This window comes from Balaenoptera physalus, assembly GCF_965194825.1.
Source record: "Balaenoptera physalus genome assembly, chromosome: 14".
Taxonomy (NCBI): domain Eukaryota; kingdom Metazoa; phylum Chordata; class Mammalia; order Artiodactyla; family Balaenopteridae; genus Balaenoptera; species Balaenoptera physalus.
In genome coordinates this window covers 38,679,663-38,704,228 of record NC_138893.1, presented here as the reverse complement: position 1 = coordinate 38,704,228, position 24,566 = coordinate 38,679,663, and the positions used below count along the sequence as shown (strand labels likewise).

Below are 24,566 nucleotides of genomic sequence, written 5' to 3'. Positions count from 1 at the left end.
CCAGCCCTTGAAACTTTTTTACCTTTTCTAGTGAAGGTGTGAAGAGTTCAACCCTTTTGGGGTCCCAGTAGCTGCAGAGGGAATTCCTAACAAGATAGCCTTAAGTGATCTTTTCCCAGCCAACCCTTTTTCTTTCTTTTAAAATAAATTGGCTTTTAATTACACATGTAATATATAAATATGTTCTCCTTGGAAAAACTTAAACACTACAGATAGATCATAAATCTTTTATTTTCTCCAAATGATCCTTATTCCAGCCAACTTGCTAAATGCTCTGGTTCTATTAGTTGATTATTTGATTCTCTTGCTTTTTTAGAAAGATAGCATTTACAAGTAATAACAGGTTTGTCTCTTCCTTTTGAAATCTTATACTGCTTTTTGTCATCTTGCATTGTCTAGAACCTTCAGAATAATGTTTTAAAAAGGTAGTGGTAACAGCATGCATCTGGTTCTTGACTTGAAGGGACTTTTTCATCATTATATGTTATTTTCTGTGGATAACTTGGTAAGGAATGTTTACTTCTATTCTTAGCTTACAAACAGTGTTTATTAATTAGGAGTGTTGAGATTTGTGGTTTGCTTTTCTGCTTCCTTTCAGAAGATGTTTTTTCACATTTAATTGGTTAATATGATAAATTACCCATTAGTGTATTTTCAGTTGTTGAACCACCTTTGATTTCTTGGATGAATGCTGTCTGGTCACAATACCTGATTCTTTAAGCACTGTTGAATTTCATTTGCCAATATTTTAAAGCTTTTTTTCATCTGTGTTCAAAAATGAGATTGTTTGCTTTTCTTTTGCAATGTGTGTTAGCATAGCTCTGATACAAAATTCTAACTTTCTAAAATGAAAAATATATAGTCCTCAAACGTTCAAGCTGCTATAGTCATAGTGTTTTCTTGTAATTTAAAAAGTCTTGTCAGTATCTGTACTTAAGGCCTCCTTTTCAGTTCTGCCATTTAATACTGCCCTAGGCTGTCTTTTTATTGTATTCGCCTTTTCAGTGAGCCAGAAATTTGGTTTTGTCATTTTTAAAACCAGCATGTTTATGCTATAAACTTAATTACTACTACTAAGGCAACTTTCCAGGTATTGGTACCTTTTTTCCCCCCAAGAATTATTTAGGAGTGTGTTTAATTTCTAGGAGTACTGACTTTAAGTCACTTATGTATGATCAGCTTCTAAAGATGTTTCCCTTGTGTTAATTTTACTATTAAAATCTTCTTTCAGCCTTACCTATGCTACTTGATTTAAGGAGGCTTAAAGTCTCCTGCTAAGATCCCACCTTGTAGTTCTACCAGTTTTTACTGCACATAGTTTGAAGTTCAGTGCATAAATAACCATGATGTTTCCCCCCTTGAAGTAGAAGTCTACCAGGCCTTGCCCCAAGTCGTTCCATGAAATACAAGAAAATACAATTAACATTTTATTAAAAAAAAAAAAAAAAACTAACTAACTCACCACTTGGGACACCAAGTGTTTATGACAAAGGAAATAAATGCCCTGGGATTAGAAAGACAATAAGACTCAAAAGACCTTTAGTTCTCAGGAACCAGTGTTAAAAAAACTCTGATTCAGAACCCCCAGAAATGAGGCTGAGAGATGATAGGTGATATGTTCCAACCTGTGTTAACCAGTGCCATCAGAAGAGAAGAACGGGCAACACAAAGAACAGCACTGCCAATTTTAAGAGAAGAAAGAGACCACCAGAAACAAAATTCGCCCCTTTTTTCTTGGAAAGGGCCTGGACATAGAGCACAACTTAAAAAAACAGGGACTAAGAGAACATTATATTAAATAACTCTTCTCTTAAAAATCACCTCACCACAGGACTGAATCTGTAAACACAGGGTAATTTTGTTTCTATGGTAATGTAAAATGTCAGTTAAATCTCAAAAGACACTTTTCACTGTTCTAAATTACAGGATTTTAAACATCTTTTTTTCTATGTAATACAGCATCACTTAAAATTTTATTTAAAAGCAATTGGTTCTGGCCTGCTTTAGCCTGAAAAAAAGTCCTTAATTTACTGGGAACAGTGCCTCAGCTTGGTCCCAAATGTTTTCCCCGTTACCATTTCTCAAAAAACCATAGATGGTTTTACACAGTTGAAGACAAGGACGGTTTAACCCCTGACACTGCTAAGAATCAGATAGGAGATGACAGTCAGGAGTTTAGACCTTCTCAATCACCAAAGCCATGTGATCAGTGGGACAGGGCCCTAATTTTTCTCTTCCACCGAAGTCTCCACATCAGAATCTTTTCACTTAAAAACCTTGATAAGGCAATTGCTGAAAACTTCAAGGAAGAAACACAGAATACCCCTAAATACAGCAATGTAATGTTTACAACCAATAGACTTAGGTCTCCAAAAAAGTCTTTTTTGTTGTCGTATTATTTCCTTTGGCCCTGCGAAGGGACAGAGCCTCCTCTTAGCTGAAGTTTTCCATTCATAGAACCCCAGTCCTTCCTTTTCCTTGTAAACAGACTCACCCTTTTACAGAGTTGCTGCTTTAACGAAGACTGTAACGAAGCAGGATTGTCACCAAGGTCCATATCGACAGCAGAGTCTCTAGATGAAGTTTGTTTCCTAACTTGCTCCTTTCTTCTCCCATTCCTAGGGTACCATTCAAACACCAGCATCCCCCCCAAAAGAAGAAAGTTAGTTTTCCTCTGTAGCCAACCTACATATTCCTAGAAGAAGCTAGGAATAGAGATGCCAATTAAGTAAGGTTCAACCCCTGTGTGTCCCCCACTGCTTGGAGCACGTGTTCAGAGATTTTTGAGGCCATGGAGCAGCAGAGAGGGGGGTGAGTGATGTCTGCCGTGGCGGTGGCTCATGTGCGTGCACGGATTTAATACTTAGTCATTGGTGCAGGTGCCTCAAAATATCTCCTGCAGGTAATAAGCAGGATAAAAATAAGGAGCAGAGTTTGCCAAAAACACAGGCAGCTCTAGGCACGCTCTTTACTGTATAAATGAGTCAAGGATTCATAACACTTTTTGTCTAGCCCTCAGGGAAAACCCCACCAATGGCATCGGCTCCCTGTTTACGCCTTACTGAGCCTTTGCCACCAGCTGGCCGGATGGCTTTAGGCAAATCCGTCACCTGTCTGAATCTGCTTCTTTAGTTTTCATGGCAGAAGTCCTTCAGAGTCACTGAGGTTTTTTTTAATTGGAAAACTGTCCAGCCCCAGTCTGTCTCTGAACTGCAGCTCTCCCCCGGACTCTACTGATAATCACGTGGCGGGCAGTGCAGGGATTCACGCGCCCTCAGGCTGACTGGTAAGGACACTGAACCAAGCGCAAGCACCTTTCTGGTTGGTCAATGCCAAAGACACAGCAAAGCCCCCGCCCCTGCCCCTTCCTGCTGAGAGCAGAGCACTCACTCGAAGCAGGAAAGTGCCACCCGCATCAGAAGGGGGCCCCCACTGTAGTGACAGTTCTGCTGTCCACCCGTGGCCCTGAAGGAGGCCGGGAATGACCGCTTACCTTGGCTTTCTGGAGGACGGTGCCTTTGCCCGTGACCATGACCGACAGAGGCCTGTTCTTGAGCGCAGTTGCGGAGTTGACTGGGGTACAGTCTGGGGCAGGAGTCGGGGTGGCAGCTTTGGGCTGTGGTGACAGGAGAGAGGGAGGGCTGAGTTCAGGGCGGGGAGGGGTGACCCCGTCCCCAAGCCCATTCCAGGAGGCCCTGCAAGCAGCTCAGAGGAATGCGGCTCCCGAACTCACGCGGGGGCTCACGTTCTCCAGGTGGGTGGTGTCTACGGTCGTGCCCAGCGTCACGGGCCCGGCCTCGGCCTTCTTCAGGCTGTCCTTCACCTCCACGATGCTGAGCTCCAGGTCCACACGCCTGCGCTCCTCCACCCTGCACTCCTCATCGATCTCCTTCAGCTTCTCCTCCAGGCCGGCCGCCGCCCCCTTGTCTGCAGAGAGAAGCCAGTCGGCTGCAGGGAACAAACAGCCCTTCAGCCAGAAGCCCCACCAGGGGGAGGCAGGATTCGCACACGCTCTGCCAGAACGGGACCCCAAGTGGCCCTGGACCACAGCTCTGGCTCCAACACTCAGGGCTGGGATGGGCCTCTATGTGGTGGGCGGCCTCCCAGCCCAGGTCCTGTGTCCGCACTCCACAGAGGCTGGGGAGGCCCTGGAAGAAGAGCTCTGCCTTCACAAGAGGGCCCGAACCTGAGTCCTAAGTCCCTTCTGGTAGAGAGACTCTCAGTTGTTTGGGTACCTGCTATTGTGACAGCGACCCCAAAGGGACAGAGAAGCTTTATTAATGACCCTTGGAGGATGGCTGGGCCGTTGCAACCTGCCCCACACGGTTCCCTCCATCCTTCTGGCGCGTGCTGCTTCCCTGGGCCTAGTGGAGCAGTGGTCCTCAGCCCTGGCACCTTCTCAGCCCTGTTTTATGCTTCCCTCTTCACCCTGGAGTTCTCAGGTTGGTCCTGTAGCACCAAGAAATGACGACTTATGAAGAGTCAATCCTAGGATCTCGCTGCTAGAGGAAAGGATGGTACCACATGTGTTCAATATAGAATCCTGAGCATGAGCGCCTGCTAATGAGGAGGAGTGATGAAAGTTCTGAAATTGACTGCGGTGATGGCTGCACAACTCTGTGAATATACTGAAAACCACCTGTAAATGGGTTATCGTATGGTCTGTGAATTCTCTCTCGATAAAGATGTAATGTTAAAAAAAAACCAAAAAACCAGTGGGTCACTTTGTGCCCCCATGACCTTCCGCCACCAGTCATGTTATAAGCTTCCCAGAGAGCATGTTATAAGCTTCCCAGAGAGCCCAAACCTGTTTGTTAGTGTGAGTCTGCAGTTTAAATATTAACTGAGCCCAGAGTTACTCTCTGAAAACGAAGTCAAATGCTGCTGAAAGGTCTTGGGAGAGACAAGGTGCTAGGAAACGGCTGAAGAATGATCAGAGGATGACTTGGAAAATAATCTACAAGGATTCAGATTTCTTTAAAATGAACACAAACTTAAGGTGCTTGTAAAGAAACGACCAGATGAGGCATTAGAGATGTGGTTAATGTGGAAACCATGACCCGGGGCTCCCGTCAGCCAGCCCAGATGGCAGGAAGAGACCTTGGCACTGCATTAGAAGATGGGCCAAGAAATACTCATTTGTGTTAAGTGAGAATCAAACATTTCAGGTCTAAACACATAATTTTTGGAGAATTTCCTCCTTTCACCAGCTTTTCCAACTACGTCCTGGTACAGGACAGCGACCCTTCAGACAGGCTGGAGGGGGAGGGCTTTGCTGGGAGCATCCACCAGTGCCAAAGGCTGACGGGGCTGCAGCCCAGGTGCACAGATCCGGATTCTTCCCCCCGGAAAGCCCAGGCCCCTCCGCGGGCCCTCTCTGCTGGGGGGGCCCCTTACCTGTACACTTCAACAGGGTCTCCTTCAACTCCCGTTTCTCCCTCCGGAGCTGAGCCAGGTGCCCGCGGATTTCTTCCTTCTTCTTCTCAAGCCTCTCCTTCTCCTCTGTATACCGCTTCACCTCGGCTTCTGTCCTGTTCTTGCCAAGTCTGATCTCTGCAGACCCAGAGAGGGGAACCCCCGGGTCAGCCAGGCTGGCCCCTGAGGGCTGTCCCACCCCACTCCGCAAGCTCAGACGGAACCCAGGGCTTTGGCAGTAGATTAGAGCTGGATGCCAGGCCAGCCTAGCACGGACGGAAAAGGAAACGGGGCCCACCCTATCTTTGCTGTGTGGCGTTGGGCAAGTCCTTCACCTCTCTGAGCCTGTTTCCTCATCTGAAAGGGAGGGAGTTGGGCTAACTTCTTCAAGCCCCTTCTAAAACCTTCAACTCTTATCTAGCACAGGCACCTGCATTGGTTGCCTTCAACCTGTCCTTCACAGGTGGGCTGGCCCCAGCTGGGGCAACGGGCACAGTGTCAGGGCAGCTCGGTGGGAAGGAGATCTTCTGCTGTTCAGTCTGGATTTTGACTGCCGTGATTCCCAGGGAAGGCTCCTCAGGTTCCTGACTCCCCTGCTGCATCTGCTTTGGGAGAAAGCAAACAGGACCCAGCTGGCCGAGGCGCCCCAGAAGGTGAGGCCAGTTCACCTGCTGGGGGACCCCCTGTACCTGCAACTCGGGGTTCTCTGGAGACTTTACGAGGGGCTCATCGGGGGTGGGGTTCAGGTCTGCAGGGAGGGCCTCGGCCGGAGGGTCCGGCTGGGGCAGCGTGGGCGAGGGGGCCCGGGCCTGTGCACCGCCGGTGCCGTGCAGGAAGGACTTGACGGGCGTGAGGTCCAGGTATACGCGGTCGGGGTCAGGCTCACTCGGAGCATCTGTCACAGGAGCAGCTTCCTCAGGGGCCTCCCCCTGCATAGGGAAGAGACGGGGGGCTTTCTCCACTGCCTTGGCTCCCTGGGCTCCGGAGGGGGCCCTGCCGCAGGTCTCCTGTCCCCTTCCTTGTGCCGGAGTTTGCAGGGCCTCCTTCCCAGGGAGCTTCCTGCTGAGCTGGAGTTAGAAGGCCTGGGTCTGCCATTCAAGAGCTGGGGGACCCAGGAGACAGTACTTCATCTTCCCGACCTCACTTCCTCATCTGGAGAGAAGAGACTAGTAGTACCTCCCTATCAGGTGGCTGGGATTAAATGAGATAACCCACAGAAGCCCTTAGCACAGAGGCCCATGCCCAGTGAAGGAAACCTGCTGTCAGGGTGATTATTTCACCTCAGCTATGAGCCTCAAAGGCTAATGGTGTCTGGACAGCTACACGTAAAAGAATGAGATAGAACGTTTCCTCATACCGTATACAAAAATAATCTCAAAATGGATTAAAGACCTCAGTGTAAGACCTGAAACCATAAAACTCCTAGAAGAGAACATAGGCAGAACACTCTTTGACATAAATCATAGCAATATTTTTTTTGGATCTGTCTCCTAAGGCAAAAGAAATAAAAGGAAAAATAAACAAATGAGATCTAATTAGACTTAAAAGCTCTTGCACAGCAAAGGAAACCACTGATGAAATGAAAAGACAGCCTATGGAATGGGAGAAAATATTTGCATATAATATGGCTCACAAGGGGTCAATATCCAAAATATATAAATAGCTCATACAACTCAATATAAAAAAAAAAAATCAAAGAATGGGCAGAAGACCTGAACAGACATTTTTCCAAGGAAGACATACAGATGGCTCATAGGCGCATGAAAAGATGCTCGATATCGCTAATTATTAGAGAAATGCGAATCAAAACCACCACAAGATAACCACCTCACACCTGTCAGAATGGCTATCTTCAAAAGCCTATAAATAACAAATGTTGGTGAGGATGTGGAGAAATGGGAACCCTTGTGCACTGTTGGTGGGAATGTAAACTGGTGCAGCCACTATGGAAAACAGTACGGAGGTTCCTCAAAACAGTAAAATAGAACTACCATCTGATCCAGCAATTCCACTCCTTGGTATACATCCAGAAAAAGCAAAAGCACTAATTTGGAAAGCTATACACACCTCAGTGTTCATAGCAGGACTATTTCTAGTAGCCAAGATATGGAAGCAACCCTAGTGTCCAACAGATGAATGGATAAAGAAGATGTATGTATGTATTATATATGTGTGTGTGTGTATATATATACACACACACACAGGGAATATTACTCAACCATAAAAAAGGATGGAATTCTGGCATTTGCAGCAATATGGATGAACCTAGAGAATATTATGCTTAGTGAAATCAGACAGAGAAAGACAAATAATGTATGATATCACTTGTATGTGGAATCTAAAAAATAATACAAACAAATGAATATAGCAAAACAAACAGATTCACAGATATAGAGAACTAGTGGTTACCAGTGGGGAGAGGGTAGGCGGGAAGGGCAAGATAGGGGTATGGGATTAAGAGAAACTGCTATGTTGATAAGCAACAAGGATATATTGTACAGCACAGGGAATTACAGCCATTATTTTGTAATAACTTTTAATGGCATATAATCTATAAAAATACTGACTCACTGTGCTGTAAACCTGAAACTAATAGAATATTGCAAATCAGCCATACTTCAATTTTCAAAAAAGGCTAATGGTGTTGCTGCTCCCCATCCCACCGCCACACCCCGCACCCCTGGCACTGACCAGGGTGATTAACCAGCTGTTTTATCTAGACAAGTCCCCATGCCAGGCAGACGGCACTGCCCCACTGTACAAAATATGACCTTGTTGTGCCTCGGTTTCTGCACTGATGGCCCTGAGGGTGACCTGGAGTCCATTCCTCTTAGGGACCATCTAACGATCTCTGGCGTTGAGGCATTGAGGTCTGGCAGGAAGAGGATGGGCAGCCCCAGGCTGCAGCCCAGCCGGCGTCCTTACCACAGCCGTCAGCTCCGACACCTCCACGTCATCATACAGCAGCTCCTGGTGATCCTGGCTGGGCAGGCCGTCAATGTAAGTGTTCGGCTCTGAGAACTTTCTCTGCATCAGTCTGGAAGACACGGTGAAAAAGGATTCAGGACAGGGTGGTAAAAGCCACCAGTCTCAAAGGATTCATAACAATGAGACGTGCAGAGAAATCTGTGGGCTGTGCAGGAGGCCTGGGGACTAGCTCTGACCTCATCTTAAAACAAATTCAATTATTTAGGGGTATCCCCTCTCTCTCTCCCCAGGGCCTTCTTACTAGAACTCCTGGTTCCAAATTTCTCTTCCCTAAAAACAAACTTCCCTCGCCCCGTACCCCTCCCCTCTTGGAATCCTTTTGCCATCTTCTTGCCCTGATTTCTCCTTTTCAGGATCTCCTTCCAACGACAACAAAATCCTTTCTCGCTTCACCTTCACAATACACTTGTCCAGCACAGACCAGTTGCTTTCCCCATTTTGGCTCAGCCGGCTTCTACCCATGCTACTTCTACCCGCCCCCCGACGCAGGACCACTTCTCCCCGAGTCCCAGTTTGCTCATCTAGGAAGCAGAAGTACCACCCCTGCCCTGCTTATTCTAGGGTGTGCTGGGACCCAGCGATGGAGCCATGGGAAAGTGCTGCCTTCACAGTAAGGAAAGCAGAAGGCCAGGAAAGGTGCCAACTCTGCCTTCAAGAGCTGGATAGCGTCTCATGAAAGCCAGGGATGCTGTGGCTGCCCCTGGGCCAGAGGCCTGGCTCAGCTCTTTGCTGGGCCTCCTGCAGGGCTGCTCCCTGGCCCTGGCCTGCCTGCTGCTGGGTAGAACAGGGCCCACCCTGAGCTCCCAGCTGCCACCCTGCTCGACTGACCACCAGAGGCCAGCCTGGGCCTCGGTCTAGAAGCATGGCTGGGAGTGGGAGGGTGCAAACCGGGAGGCCCCTTATTACTCACAGCAGAGAGGTTTTGGCGGCGCTTACGATGCAGGAAACCCTATCGGCGTCCACATAGTCGTAAGTGAATTCTTCTGGGTCTGTCTTGGAGCCCGACTCAGAAAGCAGGAGGCCTAGCCAGTGGCCCATTTCCTCGGAAGACTTGGCCTGGGAGGGGGCCGAGAGGGACATGAGCAGGGCCGGAGTGTGCTGCCTGGTGCCCCACCCCTGCCCTGATGCCCACCTTGGGCAAGGCCTCTGAGAGCCCTGGGGCCATGCTCTTCATTTTCACTAGCATATCCTATCCCCCAGGGACCCCCAATGATATTTCCTGCTACTAGTGACACCCTGGTGCCACCTCAATGATGCTGTGGACATTTGTCCCAAGTATCACATGTGATGTTTATAAACACATATTTCTGGAAGGCTAATGGACCAGGAGAGGACTGTTAAAATGTATGTATTTTAGGTCAACACCTCTATTTTATGAATGATCACATTTCAGTTTACAATCCTAATCCATTTATACAAGACTACCTGGATCCCTAAGAAATAACAAAATTCAAATTTATCTTTGTTTATGGTTTCAGTAGTCAAGATGTCTTATACACGTTACACCAGGTCAGCTGGCTCTGACAAATCGTGAACTGAATTCCAGTGAAGTTGGTGCCTGATTTTCCCCAGGGGACAATGCATTCTAATCAAATATGTATTACATTTGAGTATTTCTATTAAAATGCCAACAGGGTTTCTGGGCTTTATAATGAGAAGGAACTGGGAATTCTATAAATACTGCAGGTTTACTTTCATGAGGAAAACGTCACCATGTGGCATTACACAACACAGCTCTGCCACCTTATTGCTCTTGCGATCAGAGGGGCAGCTGAAAGTGCAGTTTGACATTTAGCTGGTTTCCTTTCCCCACTCATTTTCAAGTGGATTTCTCAATACAGCTTTTCACAGGCTGCTTCTAGTTCCTGCTACCACCATCCCTGCCCTGGGCGATGGTAACAGCTTCCTAACGGGTCTCATTTTATCCCTTCCTGTCCCCCTTTCCTCTGTCCCCCACTCAGCAGCTGGAGGAAGAATCTTGGAATCCAAATCTGAACACGCCACCCTCCCTTGAAACCCTTTAGGGTCTCCCACTGCTCTTAGGATCCGCCCCCCCCTTCCCTCCCCACCTTGTCCCACAGGCTCTCCCTACACCAGCCCCCATCCGCCCAGCACGCAAACTTTCCTACCTATTCATAGCGCCTGCCCCACTGCTGAGTGATTACTAAGTAATCAGTTGGGCAACCACTGAATAATCTCACTCTCGTACTAGCGTGTAAGTTCCACGACAGGGAGTCTGTCTTGTTCACCGTATCACTGTGCTGAATAGGTATCTGTCAACAGGATGGATGGATGCAGGAATGAATACAAGCTTGTCCCTGGGAAGCAATTGGGATGTGGATCTTTTAGCCACCAGAGGGCAGTATTGGAGCAAAATCTGGATGAAGACCCCTGAATACAGGACTAGATGAACAGGGATGAACTGGGGTGTGTGCTTAAGTCCCTGTAAAGCCCTCTGGCTCAGGCCTGCCCGGCTCATTGCAAGGCACTAGGTCACCTCTTATTTTTGTAAATGTAACATAACATCAAACAGAGGATGGGGAGTGGGAATAATGTAACTGTGTCACAAAACTTATTATTCCCCCCCAGATAAGCCCTAACAGTCAGCATTTTTATGTACTGACCCCCATCTGGTGATACACAAATGAAATCACAAACCCGCTTTGTGTCCCCAGAAAGTTTTTCCAGCAGCTCCGGGAGTTATAAATACTCCTCCTGCCCTAAGTGCAGGAAGTAGCTCATTGTCCCGTTCCTATAACACAACCACCCTGAGGTCAGAAAGGGAATGGAAATTTTTTTAAAACGCAAACAATCTCAGGCAAAGGAAGTAAAAATAAAGGGTGGCTAAGTTGACTCTCCCACTGTAGGACTGCGGTCCTCAGGACCTGCGGCAAGCAGCCGTGACCACGACCTCTGCCCTGGCCGTGCTTCCCCACTCCCACCCCAGCCAAAGGGCCAGCAGTACCTCGAGCTTGGCCAGCTCCTCGCCGTCGTGGAGGATGCGGAAGGAGTAGAGGTGGTCAGGGCTCGGGTCCGGCACCACCTCACAGCCCACCAGGCTGAGGGGCTGCTGGGCCGCCTTGCTGCGGTTCCGGTCCTGGTAGAAGTACAGGTGACTGTCCCTGACGGAGCACCAGCGCGACTTCCACTGGCTGTTCACCAGCACGTTCAGGTAACCTGCGGGGGGGGACGCGGCTTCAGGGCCGGTGGGTGGCTGAGGGCCACCCTTGCCTCCGGACCCCGTGAGAGGCTCCTCCAGATCTCGGCTCCAAGGCTTGCCGTGCTTTGCCCGAGAGACTTTCTTGCCTCGTAGAGGCTGTCAATTCTCCTTTGCGTTAGCTGCTAGATCCTTTGAAGGTGGGCAGCACCGTGCTACTGGGTTTTGAAAAAGGCCTGTCCGGAGGGAAGTGAGTCGTGCCTTGGCCTAGACCAGGCAGAGAGTGTGTGTGCGCGTGTGTGCGCGCCTGCCTGTGTGTGTGTGTGTGTGTGTGCGTGCGCGCGCGTGCAGGACTGAGGCTGGCTCCCCCACCCTGGCCTCCTTGTCCCCCGGCTCCATGCCACTGCCTTGCAGCAGCCCTTCCCCCGCCCCTGCCAGCCCAGGCCACCTGCAGGAAGCTCGCCCCAGCCAGGGTGTCCTGGCCACAGGTGCGATCCCCTCACCTCCACAGCCTTAGCTCCCGAAGCTCCCCTGACACCTTGCCATCCCCGGTCGCTCGGTCTCAGCCTGCAAAGGCCTCCTCCCCTCGGCCAGCTCCTCCACATCCTCCCAGAGGTGGCTGGCCCTCCTGCGTCCTGCCCTCCCTGCTCTGTCGGCCTTCAGAACACTTGAGTCCTGGAACAGTGACATTCTCTGCTTCCATGCCAGCCTCCCAACTGGACACAGAGCTTGTCAAAGGCAGGAACTTGCCACGTTCGTCTCCAGCGCCTGGGTCTGTGCCCCTTGGCCTCTCCACCAGGGAGCCCTTCTTTCTCCGCCGGCACACAGGGGCTGCCAGTGCTGGGTGCACCCATCACGTAGGCCTTTCTTGTTTTTAAATGGTTGCATGTGTTGGGTTCAGCTTCCTCCCCAACTTAGATGAATATCTATGGAGCTGACACCGTGTGCCAAGCACAGCCTTGCTCCTGGGGCTGGAAAGATCAGTAAACATCCAGTCTTCAGGCCCCTCTGCCTGCCTGCCCCACACACCGTGGGTTGACATCTCTCTGTGCTGCTCACCTTCCCACAGGCGTTGGCTTACAAAGCGGATGCCTTCTCCATCCTAAGGGACCGGCAGCTGCTCTGAACCTTAGCCGGGAAGAAATAGGCCCATGCAACAGGGTCAAAGTACACGGCCACCTTCACACCCAGTCCAGTGCTGGACACTCAGTGGGGATCGTGAATTTCTCAGGGCCACGAGACCATCACATCACAGTAGCAAAGTGGAAGAATGTGAGCCCAGGACCTAGGAACTCTGGCTCATTCAGGCAGGCGCCCCACTCGCCCATCATAATTCTCTGGACCAAAGAGAGGCGGGGAGCTCAGACACCGAGTCCTGGGAAGGAGAGTGTCTATGTTCTCTCTGGCCCTTCCCCAGCCACAGGGGACAGGAGCATGCTTCCCTGCTGAGTAACTGCCAGCAAGAACCCAGCCACATCTCCCAAAGTGACTCACTGGGACCAGGCTCCCAGGCCCAACACCGTGCCCTCTGAGGCCACAGGGGCTGGCAGAGCTGGGCCGTTACCCGGCACCCTGGCCAGAGAAGCAGGAGGCTCCAAAGGTAGGGCCCTGTCTGCTGCTGCCTTCCTGTTCCACCAGCCCACCCTGCCAGCTGCAAAACACAGAGCTGAACTGGGACTCGGGAGAAGAGCCCAGGGCTGGTACACAGGTCCCATGAGGAGGAGGAAAAGGCCCAAAGATGGACAGTAGTGGCCTTCAGGCCCCGGAGGGGTAAGTATAGCAATGAGCTTTGGGTTGGAAGCCAGGATATTTTCTGGGAAAGGTCTCTCTCTCTCTGTCTCTCTCTCCTGTCATCAGTTTCCTCAAGGCCGAGTAAGGGCAGCAGAGATGACCTGGAGGGCCTCCCAGCACCCACACATCCCCTCTGTACCAGCGACACGGGCTTTTGTCATCCCCTTAACGGGTCTTACCAGTGCCCTCTCAGAGTCTTTGCTCCTGCCCGCGGGGGGCCATCCCAGACCGTTTAGCTCCCGCCCGGCCTTGGCGGCTCAGGTCCAGGAAGCCATCCATCTCTGTCTACAGAGTAAGAAAGGTTCTTTCCGTCCCCGAGTCCTGGTAGCTACTAAGACGGCACAGTGTGTGGTTATGGGTATAAGGCCATCATCTCTGTTGAGCTGTAAGCTCTCAGGACTGTGTCCTCCACCTGCTTGGGCCCCTTTCCCTAACACCGTGCCTACCGTGCTCCGTACACATTGATCAAATGAACATATAACTTTAAAGACTGTTAGGAGGACAGCCGTCAATTACCCTTCACTTCCGCGCACTGCAGCAAGAGGGTCTGGTGAGGCATAAAGAGCTACCTGCAGCGAAGATCAGCAGAAACCGTGGACCGTGGGCTCACTCGCCCAAGAGGTGCTAGAGCAAAACCCCAAATCCCTGCCCTGGCCGTCTGAGCTGCCTTCCTGGAGACTGGCTGCGGCCCAGCGGGGGAGCCCGCCCTCTGGCCCAGGAGGCGGCTGTGAGTCTTACTGGATGTCTCGAGGGACCTTTCCGGAGGCTCCAGCGAGGTAGATTTCTTCCTGCCCAGGTTCATTAGGTTGCTCAGTTTGAGGCCAGCAGAACATTTCTTCTTGACTGTCAAGATGAGAGAAAAAACCTTCAGCCTTGCACACAGCCTACCGACGTGCCCTCACGGAAGATGGAAAAATTTGCAGACCTGTCCCTGTCCTGTCTGCCCCTCTCTGTGCGCGCACGCGCACACACAGACACATGCACACACACACACATGCACACACGCACACGCACACACACACACGTCTGTGCCCCAAACTCGGTTCCACAGGCCAGTCAGGTGTCTCTAGAGGCACACCAACCTCTCTTACAGAACATGTCAGCACTGGAGAATCTTTACAGACTGAATTGGCTCAGAGAGGTCTGAACTAGGGTTAGCAAACAAGAAGAGATGAAAGAATATTCTACCCCCAGCAATTCATGAAACGTAACTTCAGTTTGGTCCTCTCTCCCTTTTTCCGGGATCTATCAGCTGTATGTTTCTAAGCAGTTTGGAAATCGGAGGCATGTTGGAATTAGCTGTTAAAACTCAGTAGGGTTGAGCCAGACAGCCGAGCCTCACAGCCCGGGATACCACCCCCTCCCAACCCTAGGCCGAGAGCCAGAGCGTGTGTACCATCTTTGGTCTCTGGGACCTCAGGGTGGCCGTCTATGGAGCTTCCATACTCCGAGGCTGACAGGTACTTCTCAGTTACATCTGGCTGTGGAAGAGAGAAAGACAAGTGGGTGATCTTGCCTGGGAATGGTTACCTGGGAGACCACAATTTAAGGGAAAATAATAGATGACTCTTGGGTGTAGGCTAGGGGTCACCTTGGAGTCCAAGTCACTGGTGGGACATGGCCAGGCTTCCCTGGGGCTCCCTAAAGGACCTGCCTTTGCCTTCCCTTCTGAGGTTCCCCACCCCATCCCAGAGCATCTTTCCCTTCTTCAGGCCACCACATACCCTTGATCATGAGTTCTCAAGATGACTGCTCCACTTGGTGTGACAGCGGCTCCGTAGCCAGTGGGCAGGGCAGGTAGCCAGCCCCCGGGTGCGTGAAAGTCTGCATCGCAACCGAAGCTGACTGTCAGGCTGGGGCCCACCCATACCAGGAGCGTGAGGACGTCTTTTGAGAATTGACTGTACTACCAACACGGCAGGCTTTGGAGAAGGGCCGGCTTGTCCTCACAGGGTCAGACCACGACTCGAATCCCACCTGGAGCATTCTCTAGTGCGGCAGGGCCTCTCTGAGCCCCACCCTGCGTGTGTATAAAATAGGGATAACACCCCTGTCTGCATTCTCAGGGCTGTTGGGGGACTAGAGACAGTCCCTAGAGTAGACACTCAGAAGATTCCAATCAGGCTTCTTCTAGAACCACTGACTCCAGACCTCTGGAAAACAAGCCCAGCGACTCCCAATCAACAAGGCCTTCGCTGAGGACCAAGGACTGCTGTACCTGGCCAGAGAATCTGTGTGCTGGGTCTTTAGGGAGAGGTCCTGTTTCTCACCCCAATGTGAAGGAATCTCCAAGTTTACTCTGACTTTCGTTTTCTTGTCAATGACCAAGGAATGAATAAGAACGAAAACATCAGCCCCTCTTCCGTCACTCTAGAAGGCTGTGGGTTTTCCCCCATGGGGGTGGCCCGTGCCTTCCCAAAGAGCAGAGGGCCTCCTCCCTGCTCAAGGCCTCTGCCCACCCTCTGCCTCCCTCCCTGCCGCGGGTGGGGACCCCAAGATGAGCCACAGGGACCCTCTGTGCACAGCAGGCTTCCGGGCACCCACCTGGGGACATGGAATGTGACCCCGCAGTGACAGCCCTCCCCTCGGCCAGCACCCAGCCCAACTTTCTCAACTTTGACCCTAAAGCAGGGGTCCCGCAGCTCCATGCAAATCAGCAGTAGGGCCCTTTGGTTGGGGTCCACAGCCAGACGGTTGCCCCTGAAAATCTACTGGGGGCTAAGTGGGAAGGAAGAGCCTCGAAAAATAAATCTCCCTGCCCAAGAATGGAGGCAAAGTGACTTTTGTCCCAATAAAACTTCCCCCAAGCAAGAAAATATTGTAGGCTTCTATCATTCTCATCAGTTTCCCTGCCAAGCTGAAGCTACTGCCCTTAGCCAAGCACTGTATGTTTCTTATCAATTGGGCTGAAGTGCAAGAGCAAAGCTCCCCATCTTAACGCCTTTAATTTTATGGAGACAAAAATGGAATTGAACTCTCTTTCAGGCAGGGTAGAGGCTTACTTTCGGACAACTCAGGCGCTGGGCATCTGGGGTGTACTGGTTTCCCTCACAAGCTCCTTCAGAAGGCAGGCCACTCACCTCCTGGATGACCTGAAGGAAGAGGAAGACCCTTCAGGCCTGCACTCACGGCCAGACCAAAGCTGGAGCCCCCCCTAGACACGTGTGGCCTCGGGACCCAGCCGGGGAGGGGCCGTGTTCCTTAGGCCCTGTCTCCTGCAGGCCCCCAGCTGTTTGGTGGCGTGCCAGGGAAGCGGGGCGGGGAGGCAGGGGGCAGGGTTGGCAGCAAAGCCCAAACAGGGCCAGGGCAGCCAGCCCTCAGCTCCTCGAGCCCCCTCTCACCCCATCCTGGGCAGGGGTGGCTGTTCGCTGCGGGGGTAAAAACCCACATTTGCCACATGGCTCTTTGGCTCCTGGGGGCCGTGGGGCTCTCTGTGGAGGGTCTGCGTGCTGCCTGGGGCTCCAGCCTGGACGCTGCCTTGGTCCAGGCCAGGCTCCCAGACATGCCTGTCACCGTCCACCCCAGCTCCCCCGGGAAGGAGCCTTTGAACTGGCTGGCGATGCCTCGCTGGAGGCCAGAAGGCAAGTGGATTTCAACTGGAGCCCAAGTCCAGGTGGCTGAGAAGGTCGCAGACCTGGCCCTGCGATCCATTTCCCTAAGACGGATCGCTACCACTGACGACGCAGGAAGCCCTGCGAACTTGAAGGATCATAGACACTTTACCCCTGACCACAGCCATCCCTTTGAAAAGGCTGGGGAGCCCCTGGGAGCCCCAGAGCGGAGCAGGCCCACTGCCCCCGCAGCCGGGCGCCTCCCTCACCCTGAGCCACTGCTCAGCTTGGTCCTTGCTCTGCAGGCCCAGCACGATCACGTCGGCGTTCATGGGTGTGATCTTCAGCTTGTGCTCCTTCTTCCGCACTTGCTTCTCCTTGTGCACCACACTGCTGCCCAGCAAGTTCACGTCCAACTGAGGACTGTGGTCCTTGGAGGTCTTGTAACACTGGAAGAGGAGAGAGGCGAGATGCTGCTTGGCCGGGTTCTGCAGAGGAGGAGGGCCGCTGGGCAGGGCAGGACCCGCCGAGGGGTGGGCTCTGCACGACAAACCCAAAGGCCGGACACCCCTGTGCAAGTGCGGAACCGTCACCTCCAACACTGGCAACACGTGTTCTCGGCGTCAGGGTGACCAGGCAGCTGTCTCTGTCTCCCTCAAGCCTCCTCCTCCCGCTCGACAGAGATGCCCCAGGGCCCTGCTTATCCAACCTGCTCTAATCCCACTGCACGCCACGCAGGCTCCTAAAATGTGTCCTCTGCTGGCAACTCCCACCTCTCCAGGGTGGAAGGCACTTTTCCCAGTTCTCTGCCTCTCGGCTTCTGTTCCTTGCTCAGCTTCCCCAGTAAGGGTTCCCCAAAGGGGATGAAGGCCCAGTTTATCATCCGATTCATTAGGAGATGATGTGTTAGCAGAGCAAGGAAGCGACTCTCTTCCCTACCAGAGAAAATGCATTACCCCTCTGTTTCTCACTTGTAAAATGGAGATTCTTTACGGGGCTGCTTAACAGGATTACCTGACAAACACCTGCACACAGCAGGGCGGGTTGTAACCAGTGAACAAGGGGTGTTTATAATGACTCCATGGAACTTCACATTGGGACATAAAACCAAATTTTAATTTAAAGTAACAAGAAACAGGGCTGTGGTCAGAGTACTATCTTCTGATTCCCTTATGGGTCTCATCATCAGTCATTCAGAATATTCCAACTTTTGAGAAGATGCCAGTGGTTCTCATGCTGCACGTGAAAGCAGGAGCCGCCGCTGGGGCTGGGGGCTGGGCGGGTACCCCTGACTGGGCAGCAGGCTCCGCCCCAAAAGGACTGTAAGGAAGAAGGAGCCCACAGACCAGGGGACAAAACGATCCCCGGAAAAAATATCTGTGGGATGGGATCGGGGGCGGGAGGGGAGGGGGGGTCATCACAGACCCCTTTGAAAGCCTGCTGAAAATACGAGCCCTTCCTCCTTAAGAGAAAGCACGTTCATACACGCACACGAGGCTCTGCATGTGATTTCGGGCTGGGGGAGAAGTAGAGACCCCCTGATGTACCAGGCTCTAAGCACCTGGCATCAGGGACCACCCGCACCTCCACTCCGGGGAGAGGAGGGCACTCACCAGGAGCCTGGTGTCCTTGATCACGCAGAGCTGCTTGGCCCACTGGCCCAGCCACTTCTTGCGCCACAGGAAAGCACAGATGCGGGCGTCACGCATCAGCTCGATGCTGGCCTCGGGCGAGGGCCACTGGTAGGGGGCCGACTTGCCCTTGCTGCTTTCGTCCTCGTCGTAGGACTCGTAGGAGCTGCTCACGGCCTCTCCGTCCTCTGCAAGGAAGAGCCCTCCGTCACAGCTCCAGCGGGCGGGGCATGTTCCTAAACAGGCTCTGCTCCTTCGGGAGGGAGGGGAGCAGGCAGGAGCAGCCAGTGGTCCCCAGGCCACCCCGCCCCCTCCGTGCCCTCGGACCAGCCCACAGGCACCAACCACACACCCAGGCAGACTTTCCGGCCCCCCAAACCCCTGAGCAGAGCGCCTTGGGTGCTGCCTCCGGCCGCAGACACAGGTGACGTAAAACCAGGAGTCTCCCTCTTCCTCCTCAAGTCCTGTCGCCTCAGACCCCATGGAAACCTCTGACCAGACACGGCCCTCAGACGTCTGCTCTTGAGAAGTCCAGTGCCCCTGCTTGGGGCCTCCATTTCCTCCGCGGAAGGATGAAGCAGTGGGGTGAGATCACTTCTAAGGACCCAGGAGGAGAGGGTCGCCATCTGAGCCCAGAGCTGGGCGAGCCTCCAGCAGCGGCCCACCGGGCCTGCCCTGTCCCTGGTTCTGTCCTGGGAACAGCAGGAAGCAGTGGCTCCTTGGAAGTAAGAGATGAAACAAGGCACAGCAGGAGCTGGCTCTCCGGGGGAGGCGGCCACGCTCGCACTCCTGAAGGCTCTCCGCATAGTCACGATCGCAGCGCTTCTGGAACATCGACGCTTATCTTCCGCGGGCTCTGTTCCCTTTCCCTCCCCACAGAACGCCTTCCGTCACGAACTTGGGCCCTTCTGCTCATCTCCACCTGATACCCTTCCTGTCTAGCAGTGAGCCACCCTCACGTTTTTATTCTGTTTAAAAGAATCCCAAAACGCACCAAATTGCACCCGATCCTATGCCCGCTCCACATGCCTCGGTTTCTGCCTCCACCACCCTGCAAGAATTTCTCTGTTCCCCAGGCCTCACTGCCCTATTCAAGGCCAACAAAAACTAGGTGCAGAAAAAAATCAGTCAGTCAAACCCCAAAATGCAGGACACGGAGAAAGGAGAACCTCAGGATCCAGGTCCAACCCCTGGCTCAGCACAGGAATCCTGTCTGTCGTAACCCTGCCCCAGCCTCTGCTTGAATGCCCCCATGGACGGGGAGCTCATACCCCCCGATTGCTGGACAATTCCTTCCATTACTGGGCAGCTCTAACAGAAAGTCACATCTACTTCCCTGTGACTTCTACAGACACGTTCTGTCCCCTTGAGTCAGAGTGAATGAAACCTCTCTTTCTTCTCCACATTACCCATCAGAAAAGAGACAGCCCATGGGTCCCCCATCTTCTCTTCTCCAGAAGCCTCTTAAACTACCTGCATAGCTAGGTTCCTGCAATACTAAGAAAACAGAACCGCATTTGAATTAGAATGAGGCCACGGCCACAGTTACTCTGGCTACAATGCCAATGAAAATGTATTTTATTTTGCTTTAATATTTCTAAAAATAATACTTTGACTATTTTAATATCAGTCTTCTTGAAAAGCAGTGTGATACTACTCCCCTTCCTGGCTTAATAAAAAAGTTGCATACTTCAAAATTTTATACCTATTAAATAAACAAAGATGGAAAATAGTGGTGCTACCCAGTAGGGGACCCTGAACTCTCTCGTATGGCTGGTGGCAACGTAAATTAACGCCAGCCTCTCAGGAAACAACCTGTCAGCCTGTTGTTTCGAGAGCCATAAAAACATTCATACCCTTTGACCCAATAATCCCAGTCCTGGGAGTTTATCCTAAGAAACTAGTTTTTAAAAAAGGAAGGAAGTGGGGAAGGTTACATGCATTAAGATATTCATTCAAGTGCTATTGAACAGTCAGCAGGAGACTCAGGAAAGTCTGATTTCATCCAGCGTACCATGCAGCCGTCATCAGTGAAAGCTCTGAAGACTAGTCTGCAACTTGAGAAACTCCTTAAGATAAGACGGTAAGTGAGAAAGCACAATTAAAATTATCTCTGCAAAGAGAACAGTACTGAAAGGCCCAGAGAGAACTCAAAATAGTTGATTTGATCCGGTGGTAGGATCAGGGTGATTCTGTAAAAAATGTCCCCCTTGTCAGCACTGCATTAGCTGCACAATAAATGAAATAAGAATGATGTAGGCATTAGGATAGCTCTTTCAGTGATAAAGATTAATAAGCGAGGCTGCAGAGTTTAGTGTGAAGAAGCTGGCCGAATCCCCCCGCCTCCTCCCCGCCCCCGGCTGTTCTGTGCTTCTGGGGTTGCCCCACATGTTCCATGGAGAATTCTAACATCTGCCCCTCTGCCTCCAGGGGCGGTGGGGGTGCTACCTGGAATAGCTTGGAGGAAATCTAGGGCAAATGTATGGACCGTTTTATTTATCTCTAAGAGTGATCATGGCCCAACCATAAATGTAAGGTATTCTTAAACAGGTACTTGGCTTCTAGAGGTCGCAGGATGAACAGGAGTGAAAGGCAGGCTGCTCAGATAATTCCATCCCCCTTTCTCCTGTCCCCAGGTGGAGACTGCACCCACTGTGTCCTGCGGCATGTCCTCGGGAACAGGGGGCAGGACGGCCATGCCACTCTCTGCGTCCTCTAGCCGTCTGTTCGGATGCTACAGGCAGGGGTCTGCAGAGGGACAGCACACGGCGTGCGCATGCAGGACCCATGCATGAAGACGGGAAGAGGGCGGCAGCCACCCTCGGGGCGTGCACCCCGCCTCAGAGAGGGCCAGGCAGCAGACACGGGATCGCCGGCGTTCCCGCTCTGGGACAAGCAGTACCCAAGCTGATCGTGGCATAAACGACTCTTTCAGGCACCTGCACCCATCTGGGGACTCCACTGGGGGGAAATCTGCCAGAATGATCTGTGTGGTATCCAGAAGAACAGACAAAGGCAAGAGGAAGAGAGAGAAGATGAAGAGAGCGGCAGACCCAAATGCAGAGACACAAAGAGTTGTGGCGACGTGGCTGCCCTCCCACCAGAAGTTAGTGCGTTCCCATCGGAGATGTGGGCTTGTCAGGTGTACCCCAGCCTGGCCAAGGACATCATTTCCCAGCCCCTTCCCATCCAGAGATGTGACTTCCTGCCACCAATGGAAGGTGGGTAGAAGCACTGGGTGTCACTCTGGCTGGTGCCTTTAAGGAGCACATAGAGGTTCTCCACCCTTTCTTTGTGGTGGACTTTGCGGCCTCAGAAGGTGACCGAGCCCACGCTGGACGGAGCCTGCTGACCAGTAACGCCCAGCTGAACTGTTCCGTGAGTGAGAATCAGATTTGCATTGGGTTACTCTAAGCTGCAAGAGGGGTTGTTTGTTACAGCAGCTGCCGTTAGTGATGTCTACTGTCTCTAGCAGGAGACACCAGCAATGCAGGAGCTCCACCTAATAGCTCCTGCACAGGCAGGCAGGGCACTTACTAAACTTGTTCAGAGAGAGGACCTGACCCAGGGAAGCAGTGAGCGGACTGCTGATAAAGCAGGCCAAGAGGCCAAGCAACTGGTCTTTTTCAGGAAGTCAGCAAAATCGCTGTTGGCCAAAGAAGTAGAGCAAGGGGCGGGAGTCCAATGGTCATTTCTGCTGTTGTGACCTGTGCGTCCCACTGGTCAAACAGGTGTGGGGGACAGCAGGCAGGAGCCAAGGGCAGGCCGGCTTATGATGCAGGGGAGGCCCCCTCCTCGTGGTAAGTATGACCAGCTCCCCACAAGTCATCCTCCGTCCTCGGGCTGGCAGGAGACAAAAGGCAACTGGGCTTCTCCCCACCCGCCTTGCTGACCTTGTGATGACACCCCCCCCACCCCCCGGTTCTGGATAAAACCAACATGAACTCCCAGTCGAGAGACAAACACCGGGATCCTTCTGACTGCTTGTTTGTGTCGAGATGACGTGTCTGCCCCACCAACAGGCCCCCGGGAGCGTCTGGGAGGCAGGCCCCAGCTGGCACGGGCCACACCCCACAGAGATGGGCTTCAGACACATGCAGGTACTCCGCGGGGTGAGTCACTGCTCCCACCTTGCAGACGCACCCAGACAGCCCCACCGCGCGCTCAGCTCCAGTCTGAAATCACAGTCTGGCCGGTGACTTGGCAACACCTCACAAGCTAAGTGACGTCTGCCCACAAAGCCAGCCTCTTAGAATAAAATTCCTTCGGGCCAAAGAAGCCCTCACCTCCCACACAGTTCCCGGGTCCGCAGACAGTAGGTAAAGTGTGAAGAAAGAGGACAAGAATCCCATGTGGCTCCAAGTGACTGGTCCCATCTCATCCCAGGGCCAGTTCTTTGTGACACCAACAAGGCCCCCCTTCGGCCAAGTTCATTCCCACCACCAGGGATCCTTACCGCTGACGTCTGCAAGTTGCTTTATGCTTTCAAAGACCTTTCACTTACAAAGGAAGGAAAGAGAAGGAGGTAAGAAAGGGAGAGTAAGGGGACCAGAGTCCAGCTACCTGGGAGAATGGGGTCACAACCATCTCTTTCTTCCAGAACCTTCAAGGCCTTTCTGTGTTATAGAATCCCCACAACATGAGCATTTCTGATCCAATCTCATCAGGCTGAGAACCGCTGGCTGAGGACAGATGACTCCAGCGTGAGCCCTACCCCCATAGCAAAGGCCATCTACCTCAGTTAGGTAAGCCACAAACAACCCTCCCCTCCAAAGGGTGGAGAAAAGTCTATTCAGAGAAAAGCCAAAGTCGTTACCAAGGCCTGCAGCTGCCTTCTGTGTCCCCATCTCCCATCTCTCTCCCCCAATCCCACCTGCTCCTGCCACAATGGCCTCCAAACATGCCAAGGGCTCTCTTGCCTCAGGGCCTTTGCACGTACTGTGCTCTCTGTTTAGAAAGTTCTTCCTGCAGGTATCAGCCCTACCCAGTTCTCACTTCATTTGGGAATCTGCTCAAGGTCATGCTACCAGAGAGGCCCTCCCTAATCTAAAATAAAATCCCTCTCCTGCCCCAACCCAGCCCCTGCAGCTTTCCATCCTGACAAGTTATCACCACCTGACACATCCTATGTTTATTTGCTGTCTGTCTTCCCTCGCAGAATCTAAGTGCCGTGACCACCGAATCCCACTGAATCCTGCGTGCTGCTGAGCTCCTGACTCCTAGAAGCATGCTGGGTACACGGTGGGAGCCCAGTAAGAACCTGGAAACTGGGCTCTGGCTCAGCCTGACCACATTTCCATTGCTTACGGGGCCTTGTGCCTCTCGGCCAACACACCTCTTCTTTGTCACATTTCTGTGCTGAATCCAGCAACATCCAGGCAGGACCACAGAAAGCATCAGGACACAGTAAACCAGCTCCTTGTGGACCGCCCCGAGCCCCTCCTTGCAGGTGGGCTGGGTCTGCTGTAGGTCTCAGCTCCCCAGCAGACCAGAGGCCAAACGCTCTGTGGCCAGTTCTCAATTCAGGCCACGCTCTCTAGTAAGAGCCGCCCAGGCTGCCCTGTGTTTCTAGCCAGGGTAAGCGTGCCGGTCACCACCAGAGGAGCTGGCACTGGCATCCGTGCAGGAAGTGACGGGACCCCCTCTGAGCCCCGTCCCCAGGATGTACCATTGAGGGATGTGTCATATGGTTCAGCCTCTTCATAGTAACCCTCTGGAGACTCGATCTTTGGGACGGAGAGCTGCTTCCGTTCTGGAATCTGTGGTATGAACAAATAAAACAAAACATTTTCAGATACGATACACTGGGAACAACTTGGAATTAACCCTTTAGGTGGAAGGAGAGGGAACCAGAAGAAAAAAATGCCCAGCTTGGACGTCAAGCAAGTCGAGAGGGAGAACAGGGATTATCGTGACTCCCATCAGCCACCCATCCACAGTGTTTGGTTTGCATCCAGCTGGAGGGCTGTGGGCGCACTGCTTAACCTCACCAAGCCTCAGCATTCCCCCCGCCTCCTGCAAAATGAGGCTCCA

At 52.2% G+C, this 24,566-nt stretch overlaps 2 protein-coding genes across 14 annotated transcripts in view; one reads left to right on the top strand and one right to left on the bottom strand.

Moving 5' to 3' along the window:
• Positions 1–3,485, top strand: part of VWA2 (von Willebrand factor A domain containing 2) — a 58,791-nt gene extending 55,306 nt beyond the window's left edge. Inside the window, 1 exon segment of the mRNA XM_082423436.1 lies at positions 2,623–3,485. The gene's annotated coding sequence lies outside the window, so the exon portion shown is untranslated.
• AFAP1L2 (actin filament associated protein 1 like 2) overlaps positions 1,415–24,566 on the bottom strand; it is a 97,869-nt gene continuing 74,717 nt past the window's right edge. For 5 of the 13 annotated variants that reach the window (XM_082423385.1, XM_082423373.1, XM_082423378.1 and 2 more), the window contains 14 exons: positions 24,202–24,292; positions 18,516–18,721; positions 17,172–17,351; positions 16,354–16,443; positions 14,748–14,832; positions 14,090–14,194; positions 11,369–11,580; positions 9,314–9,459; positions 8,341–8,452; positions 5,846–6,344; positions 5,398–5,553; positions 3,734–3,948; positions 3,494–3,616; positions 1,415–2,618 (listed from right to left, as the gene is read on the bottom strand). In XM_082423385.1, the coding sequence (XP_082279511.1) occupies positions 2,592–2,618; positions 3,494–3,616; positions 3,734–3,948; positions 5,398–5,553; positions 5,846–6,344; positions 8,341–8,452; positions 9,314–9,459; positions 11,369–11,580; positions 14,090–14,194; positions 14,748–14,832; positions 16,354–16,443; positions 17,172–17,351; positions 18,516–18,721; positions 24,202–24,292 (2,247 nt within the window). In that variant the 3' untranslated portion in view covers positions 1,415–2,591. Of the gene's footprint in view, positions 2,619–3,493; positions 3,617–3,733; positions 3,949–5,397; positions 5,554–5,845; positions 6,345–8,340; positions 8,453–9,313; positions 9,460–11,368; positions 11,581–14,089; positions 14,195–14,747; positions 14,833–16,353; positions 16,444–17,171; positions 17,352–18,515; positions 18,722–21,435; positions 21,520–24,201; positions 24,293–24,566 lie in introns of all 13 variants that reach the window. The other 8 variants (XM_082423377.1, XM_082423376.1, XM_082423381.1 and 5 more) reach the window with 8 other exon arrangements.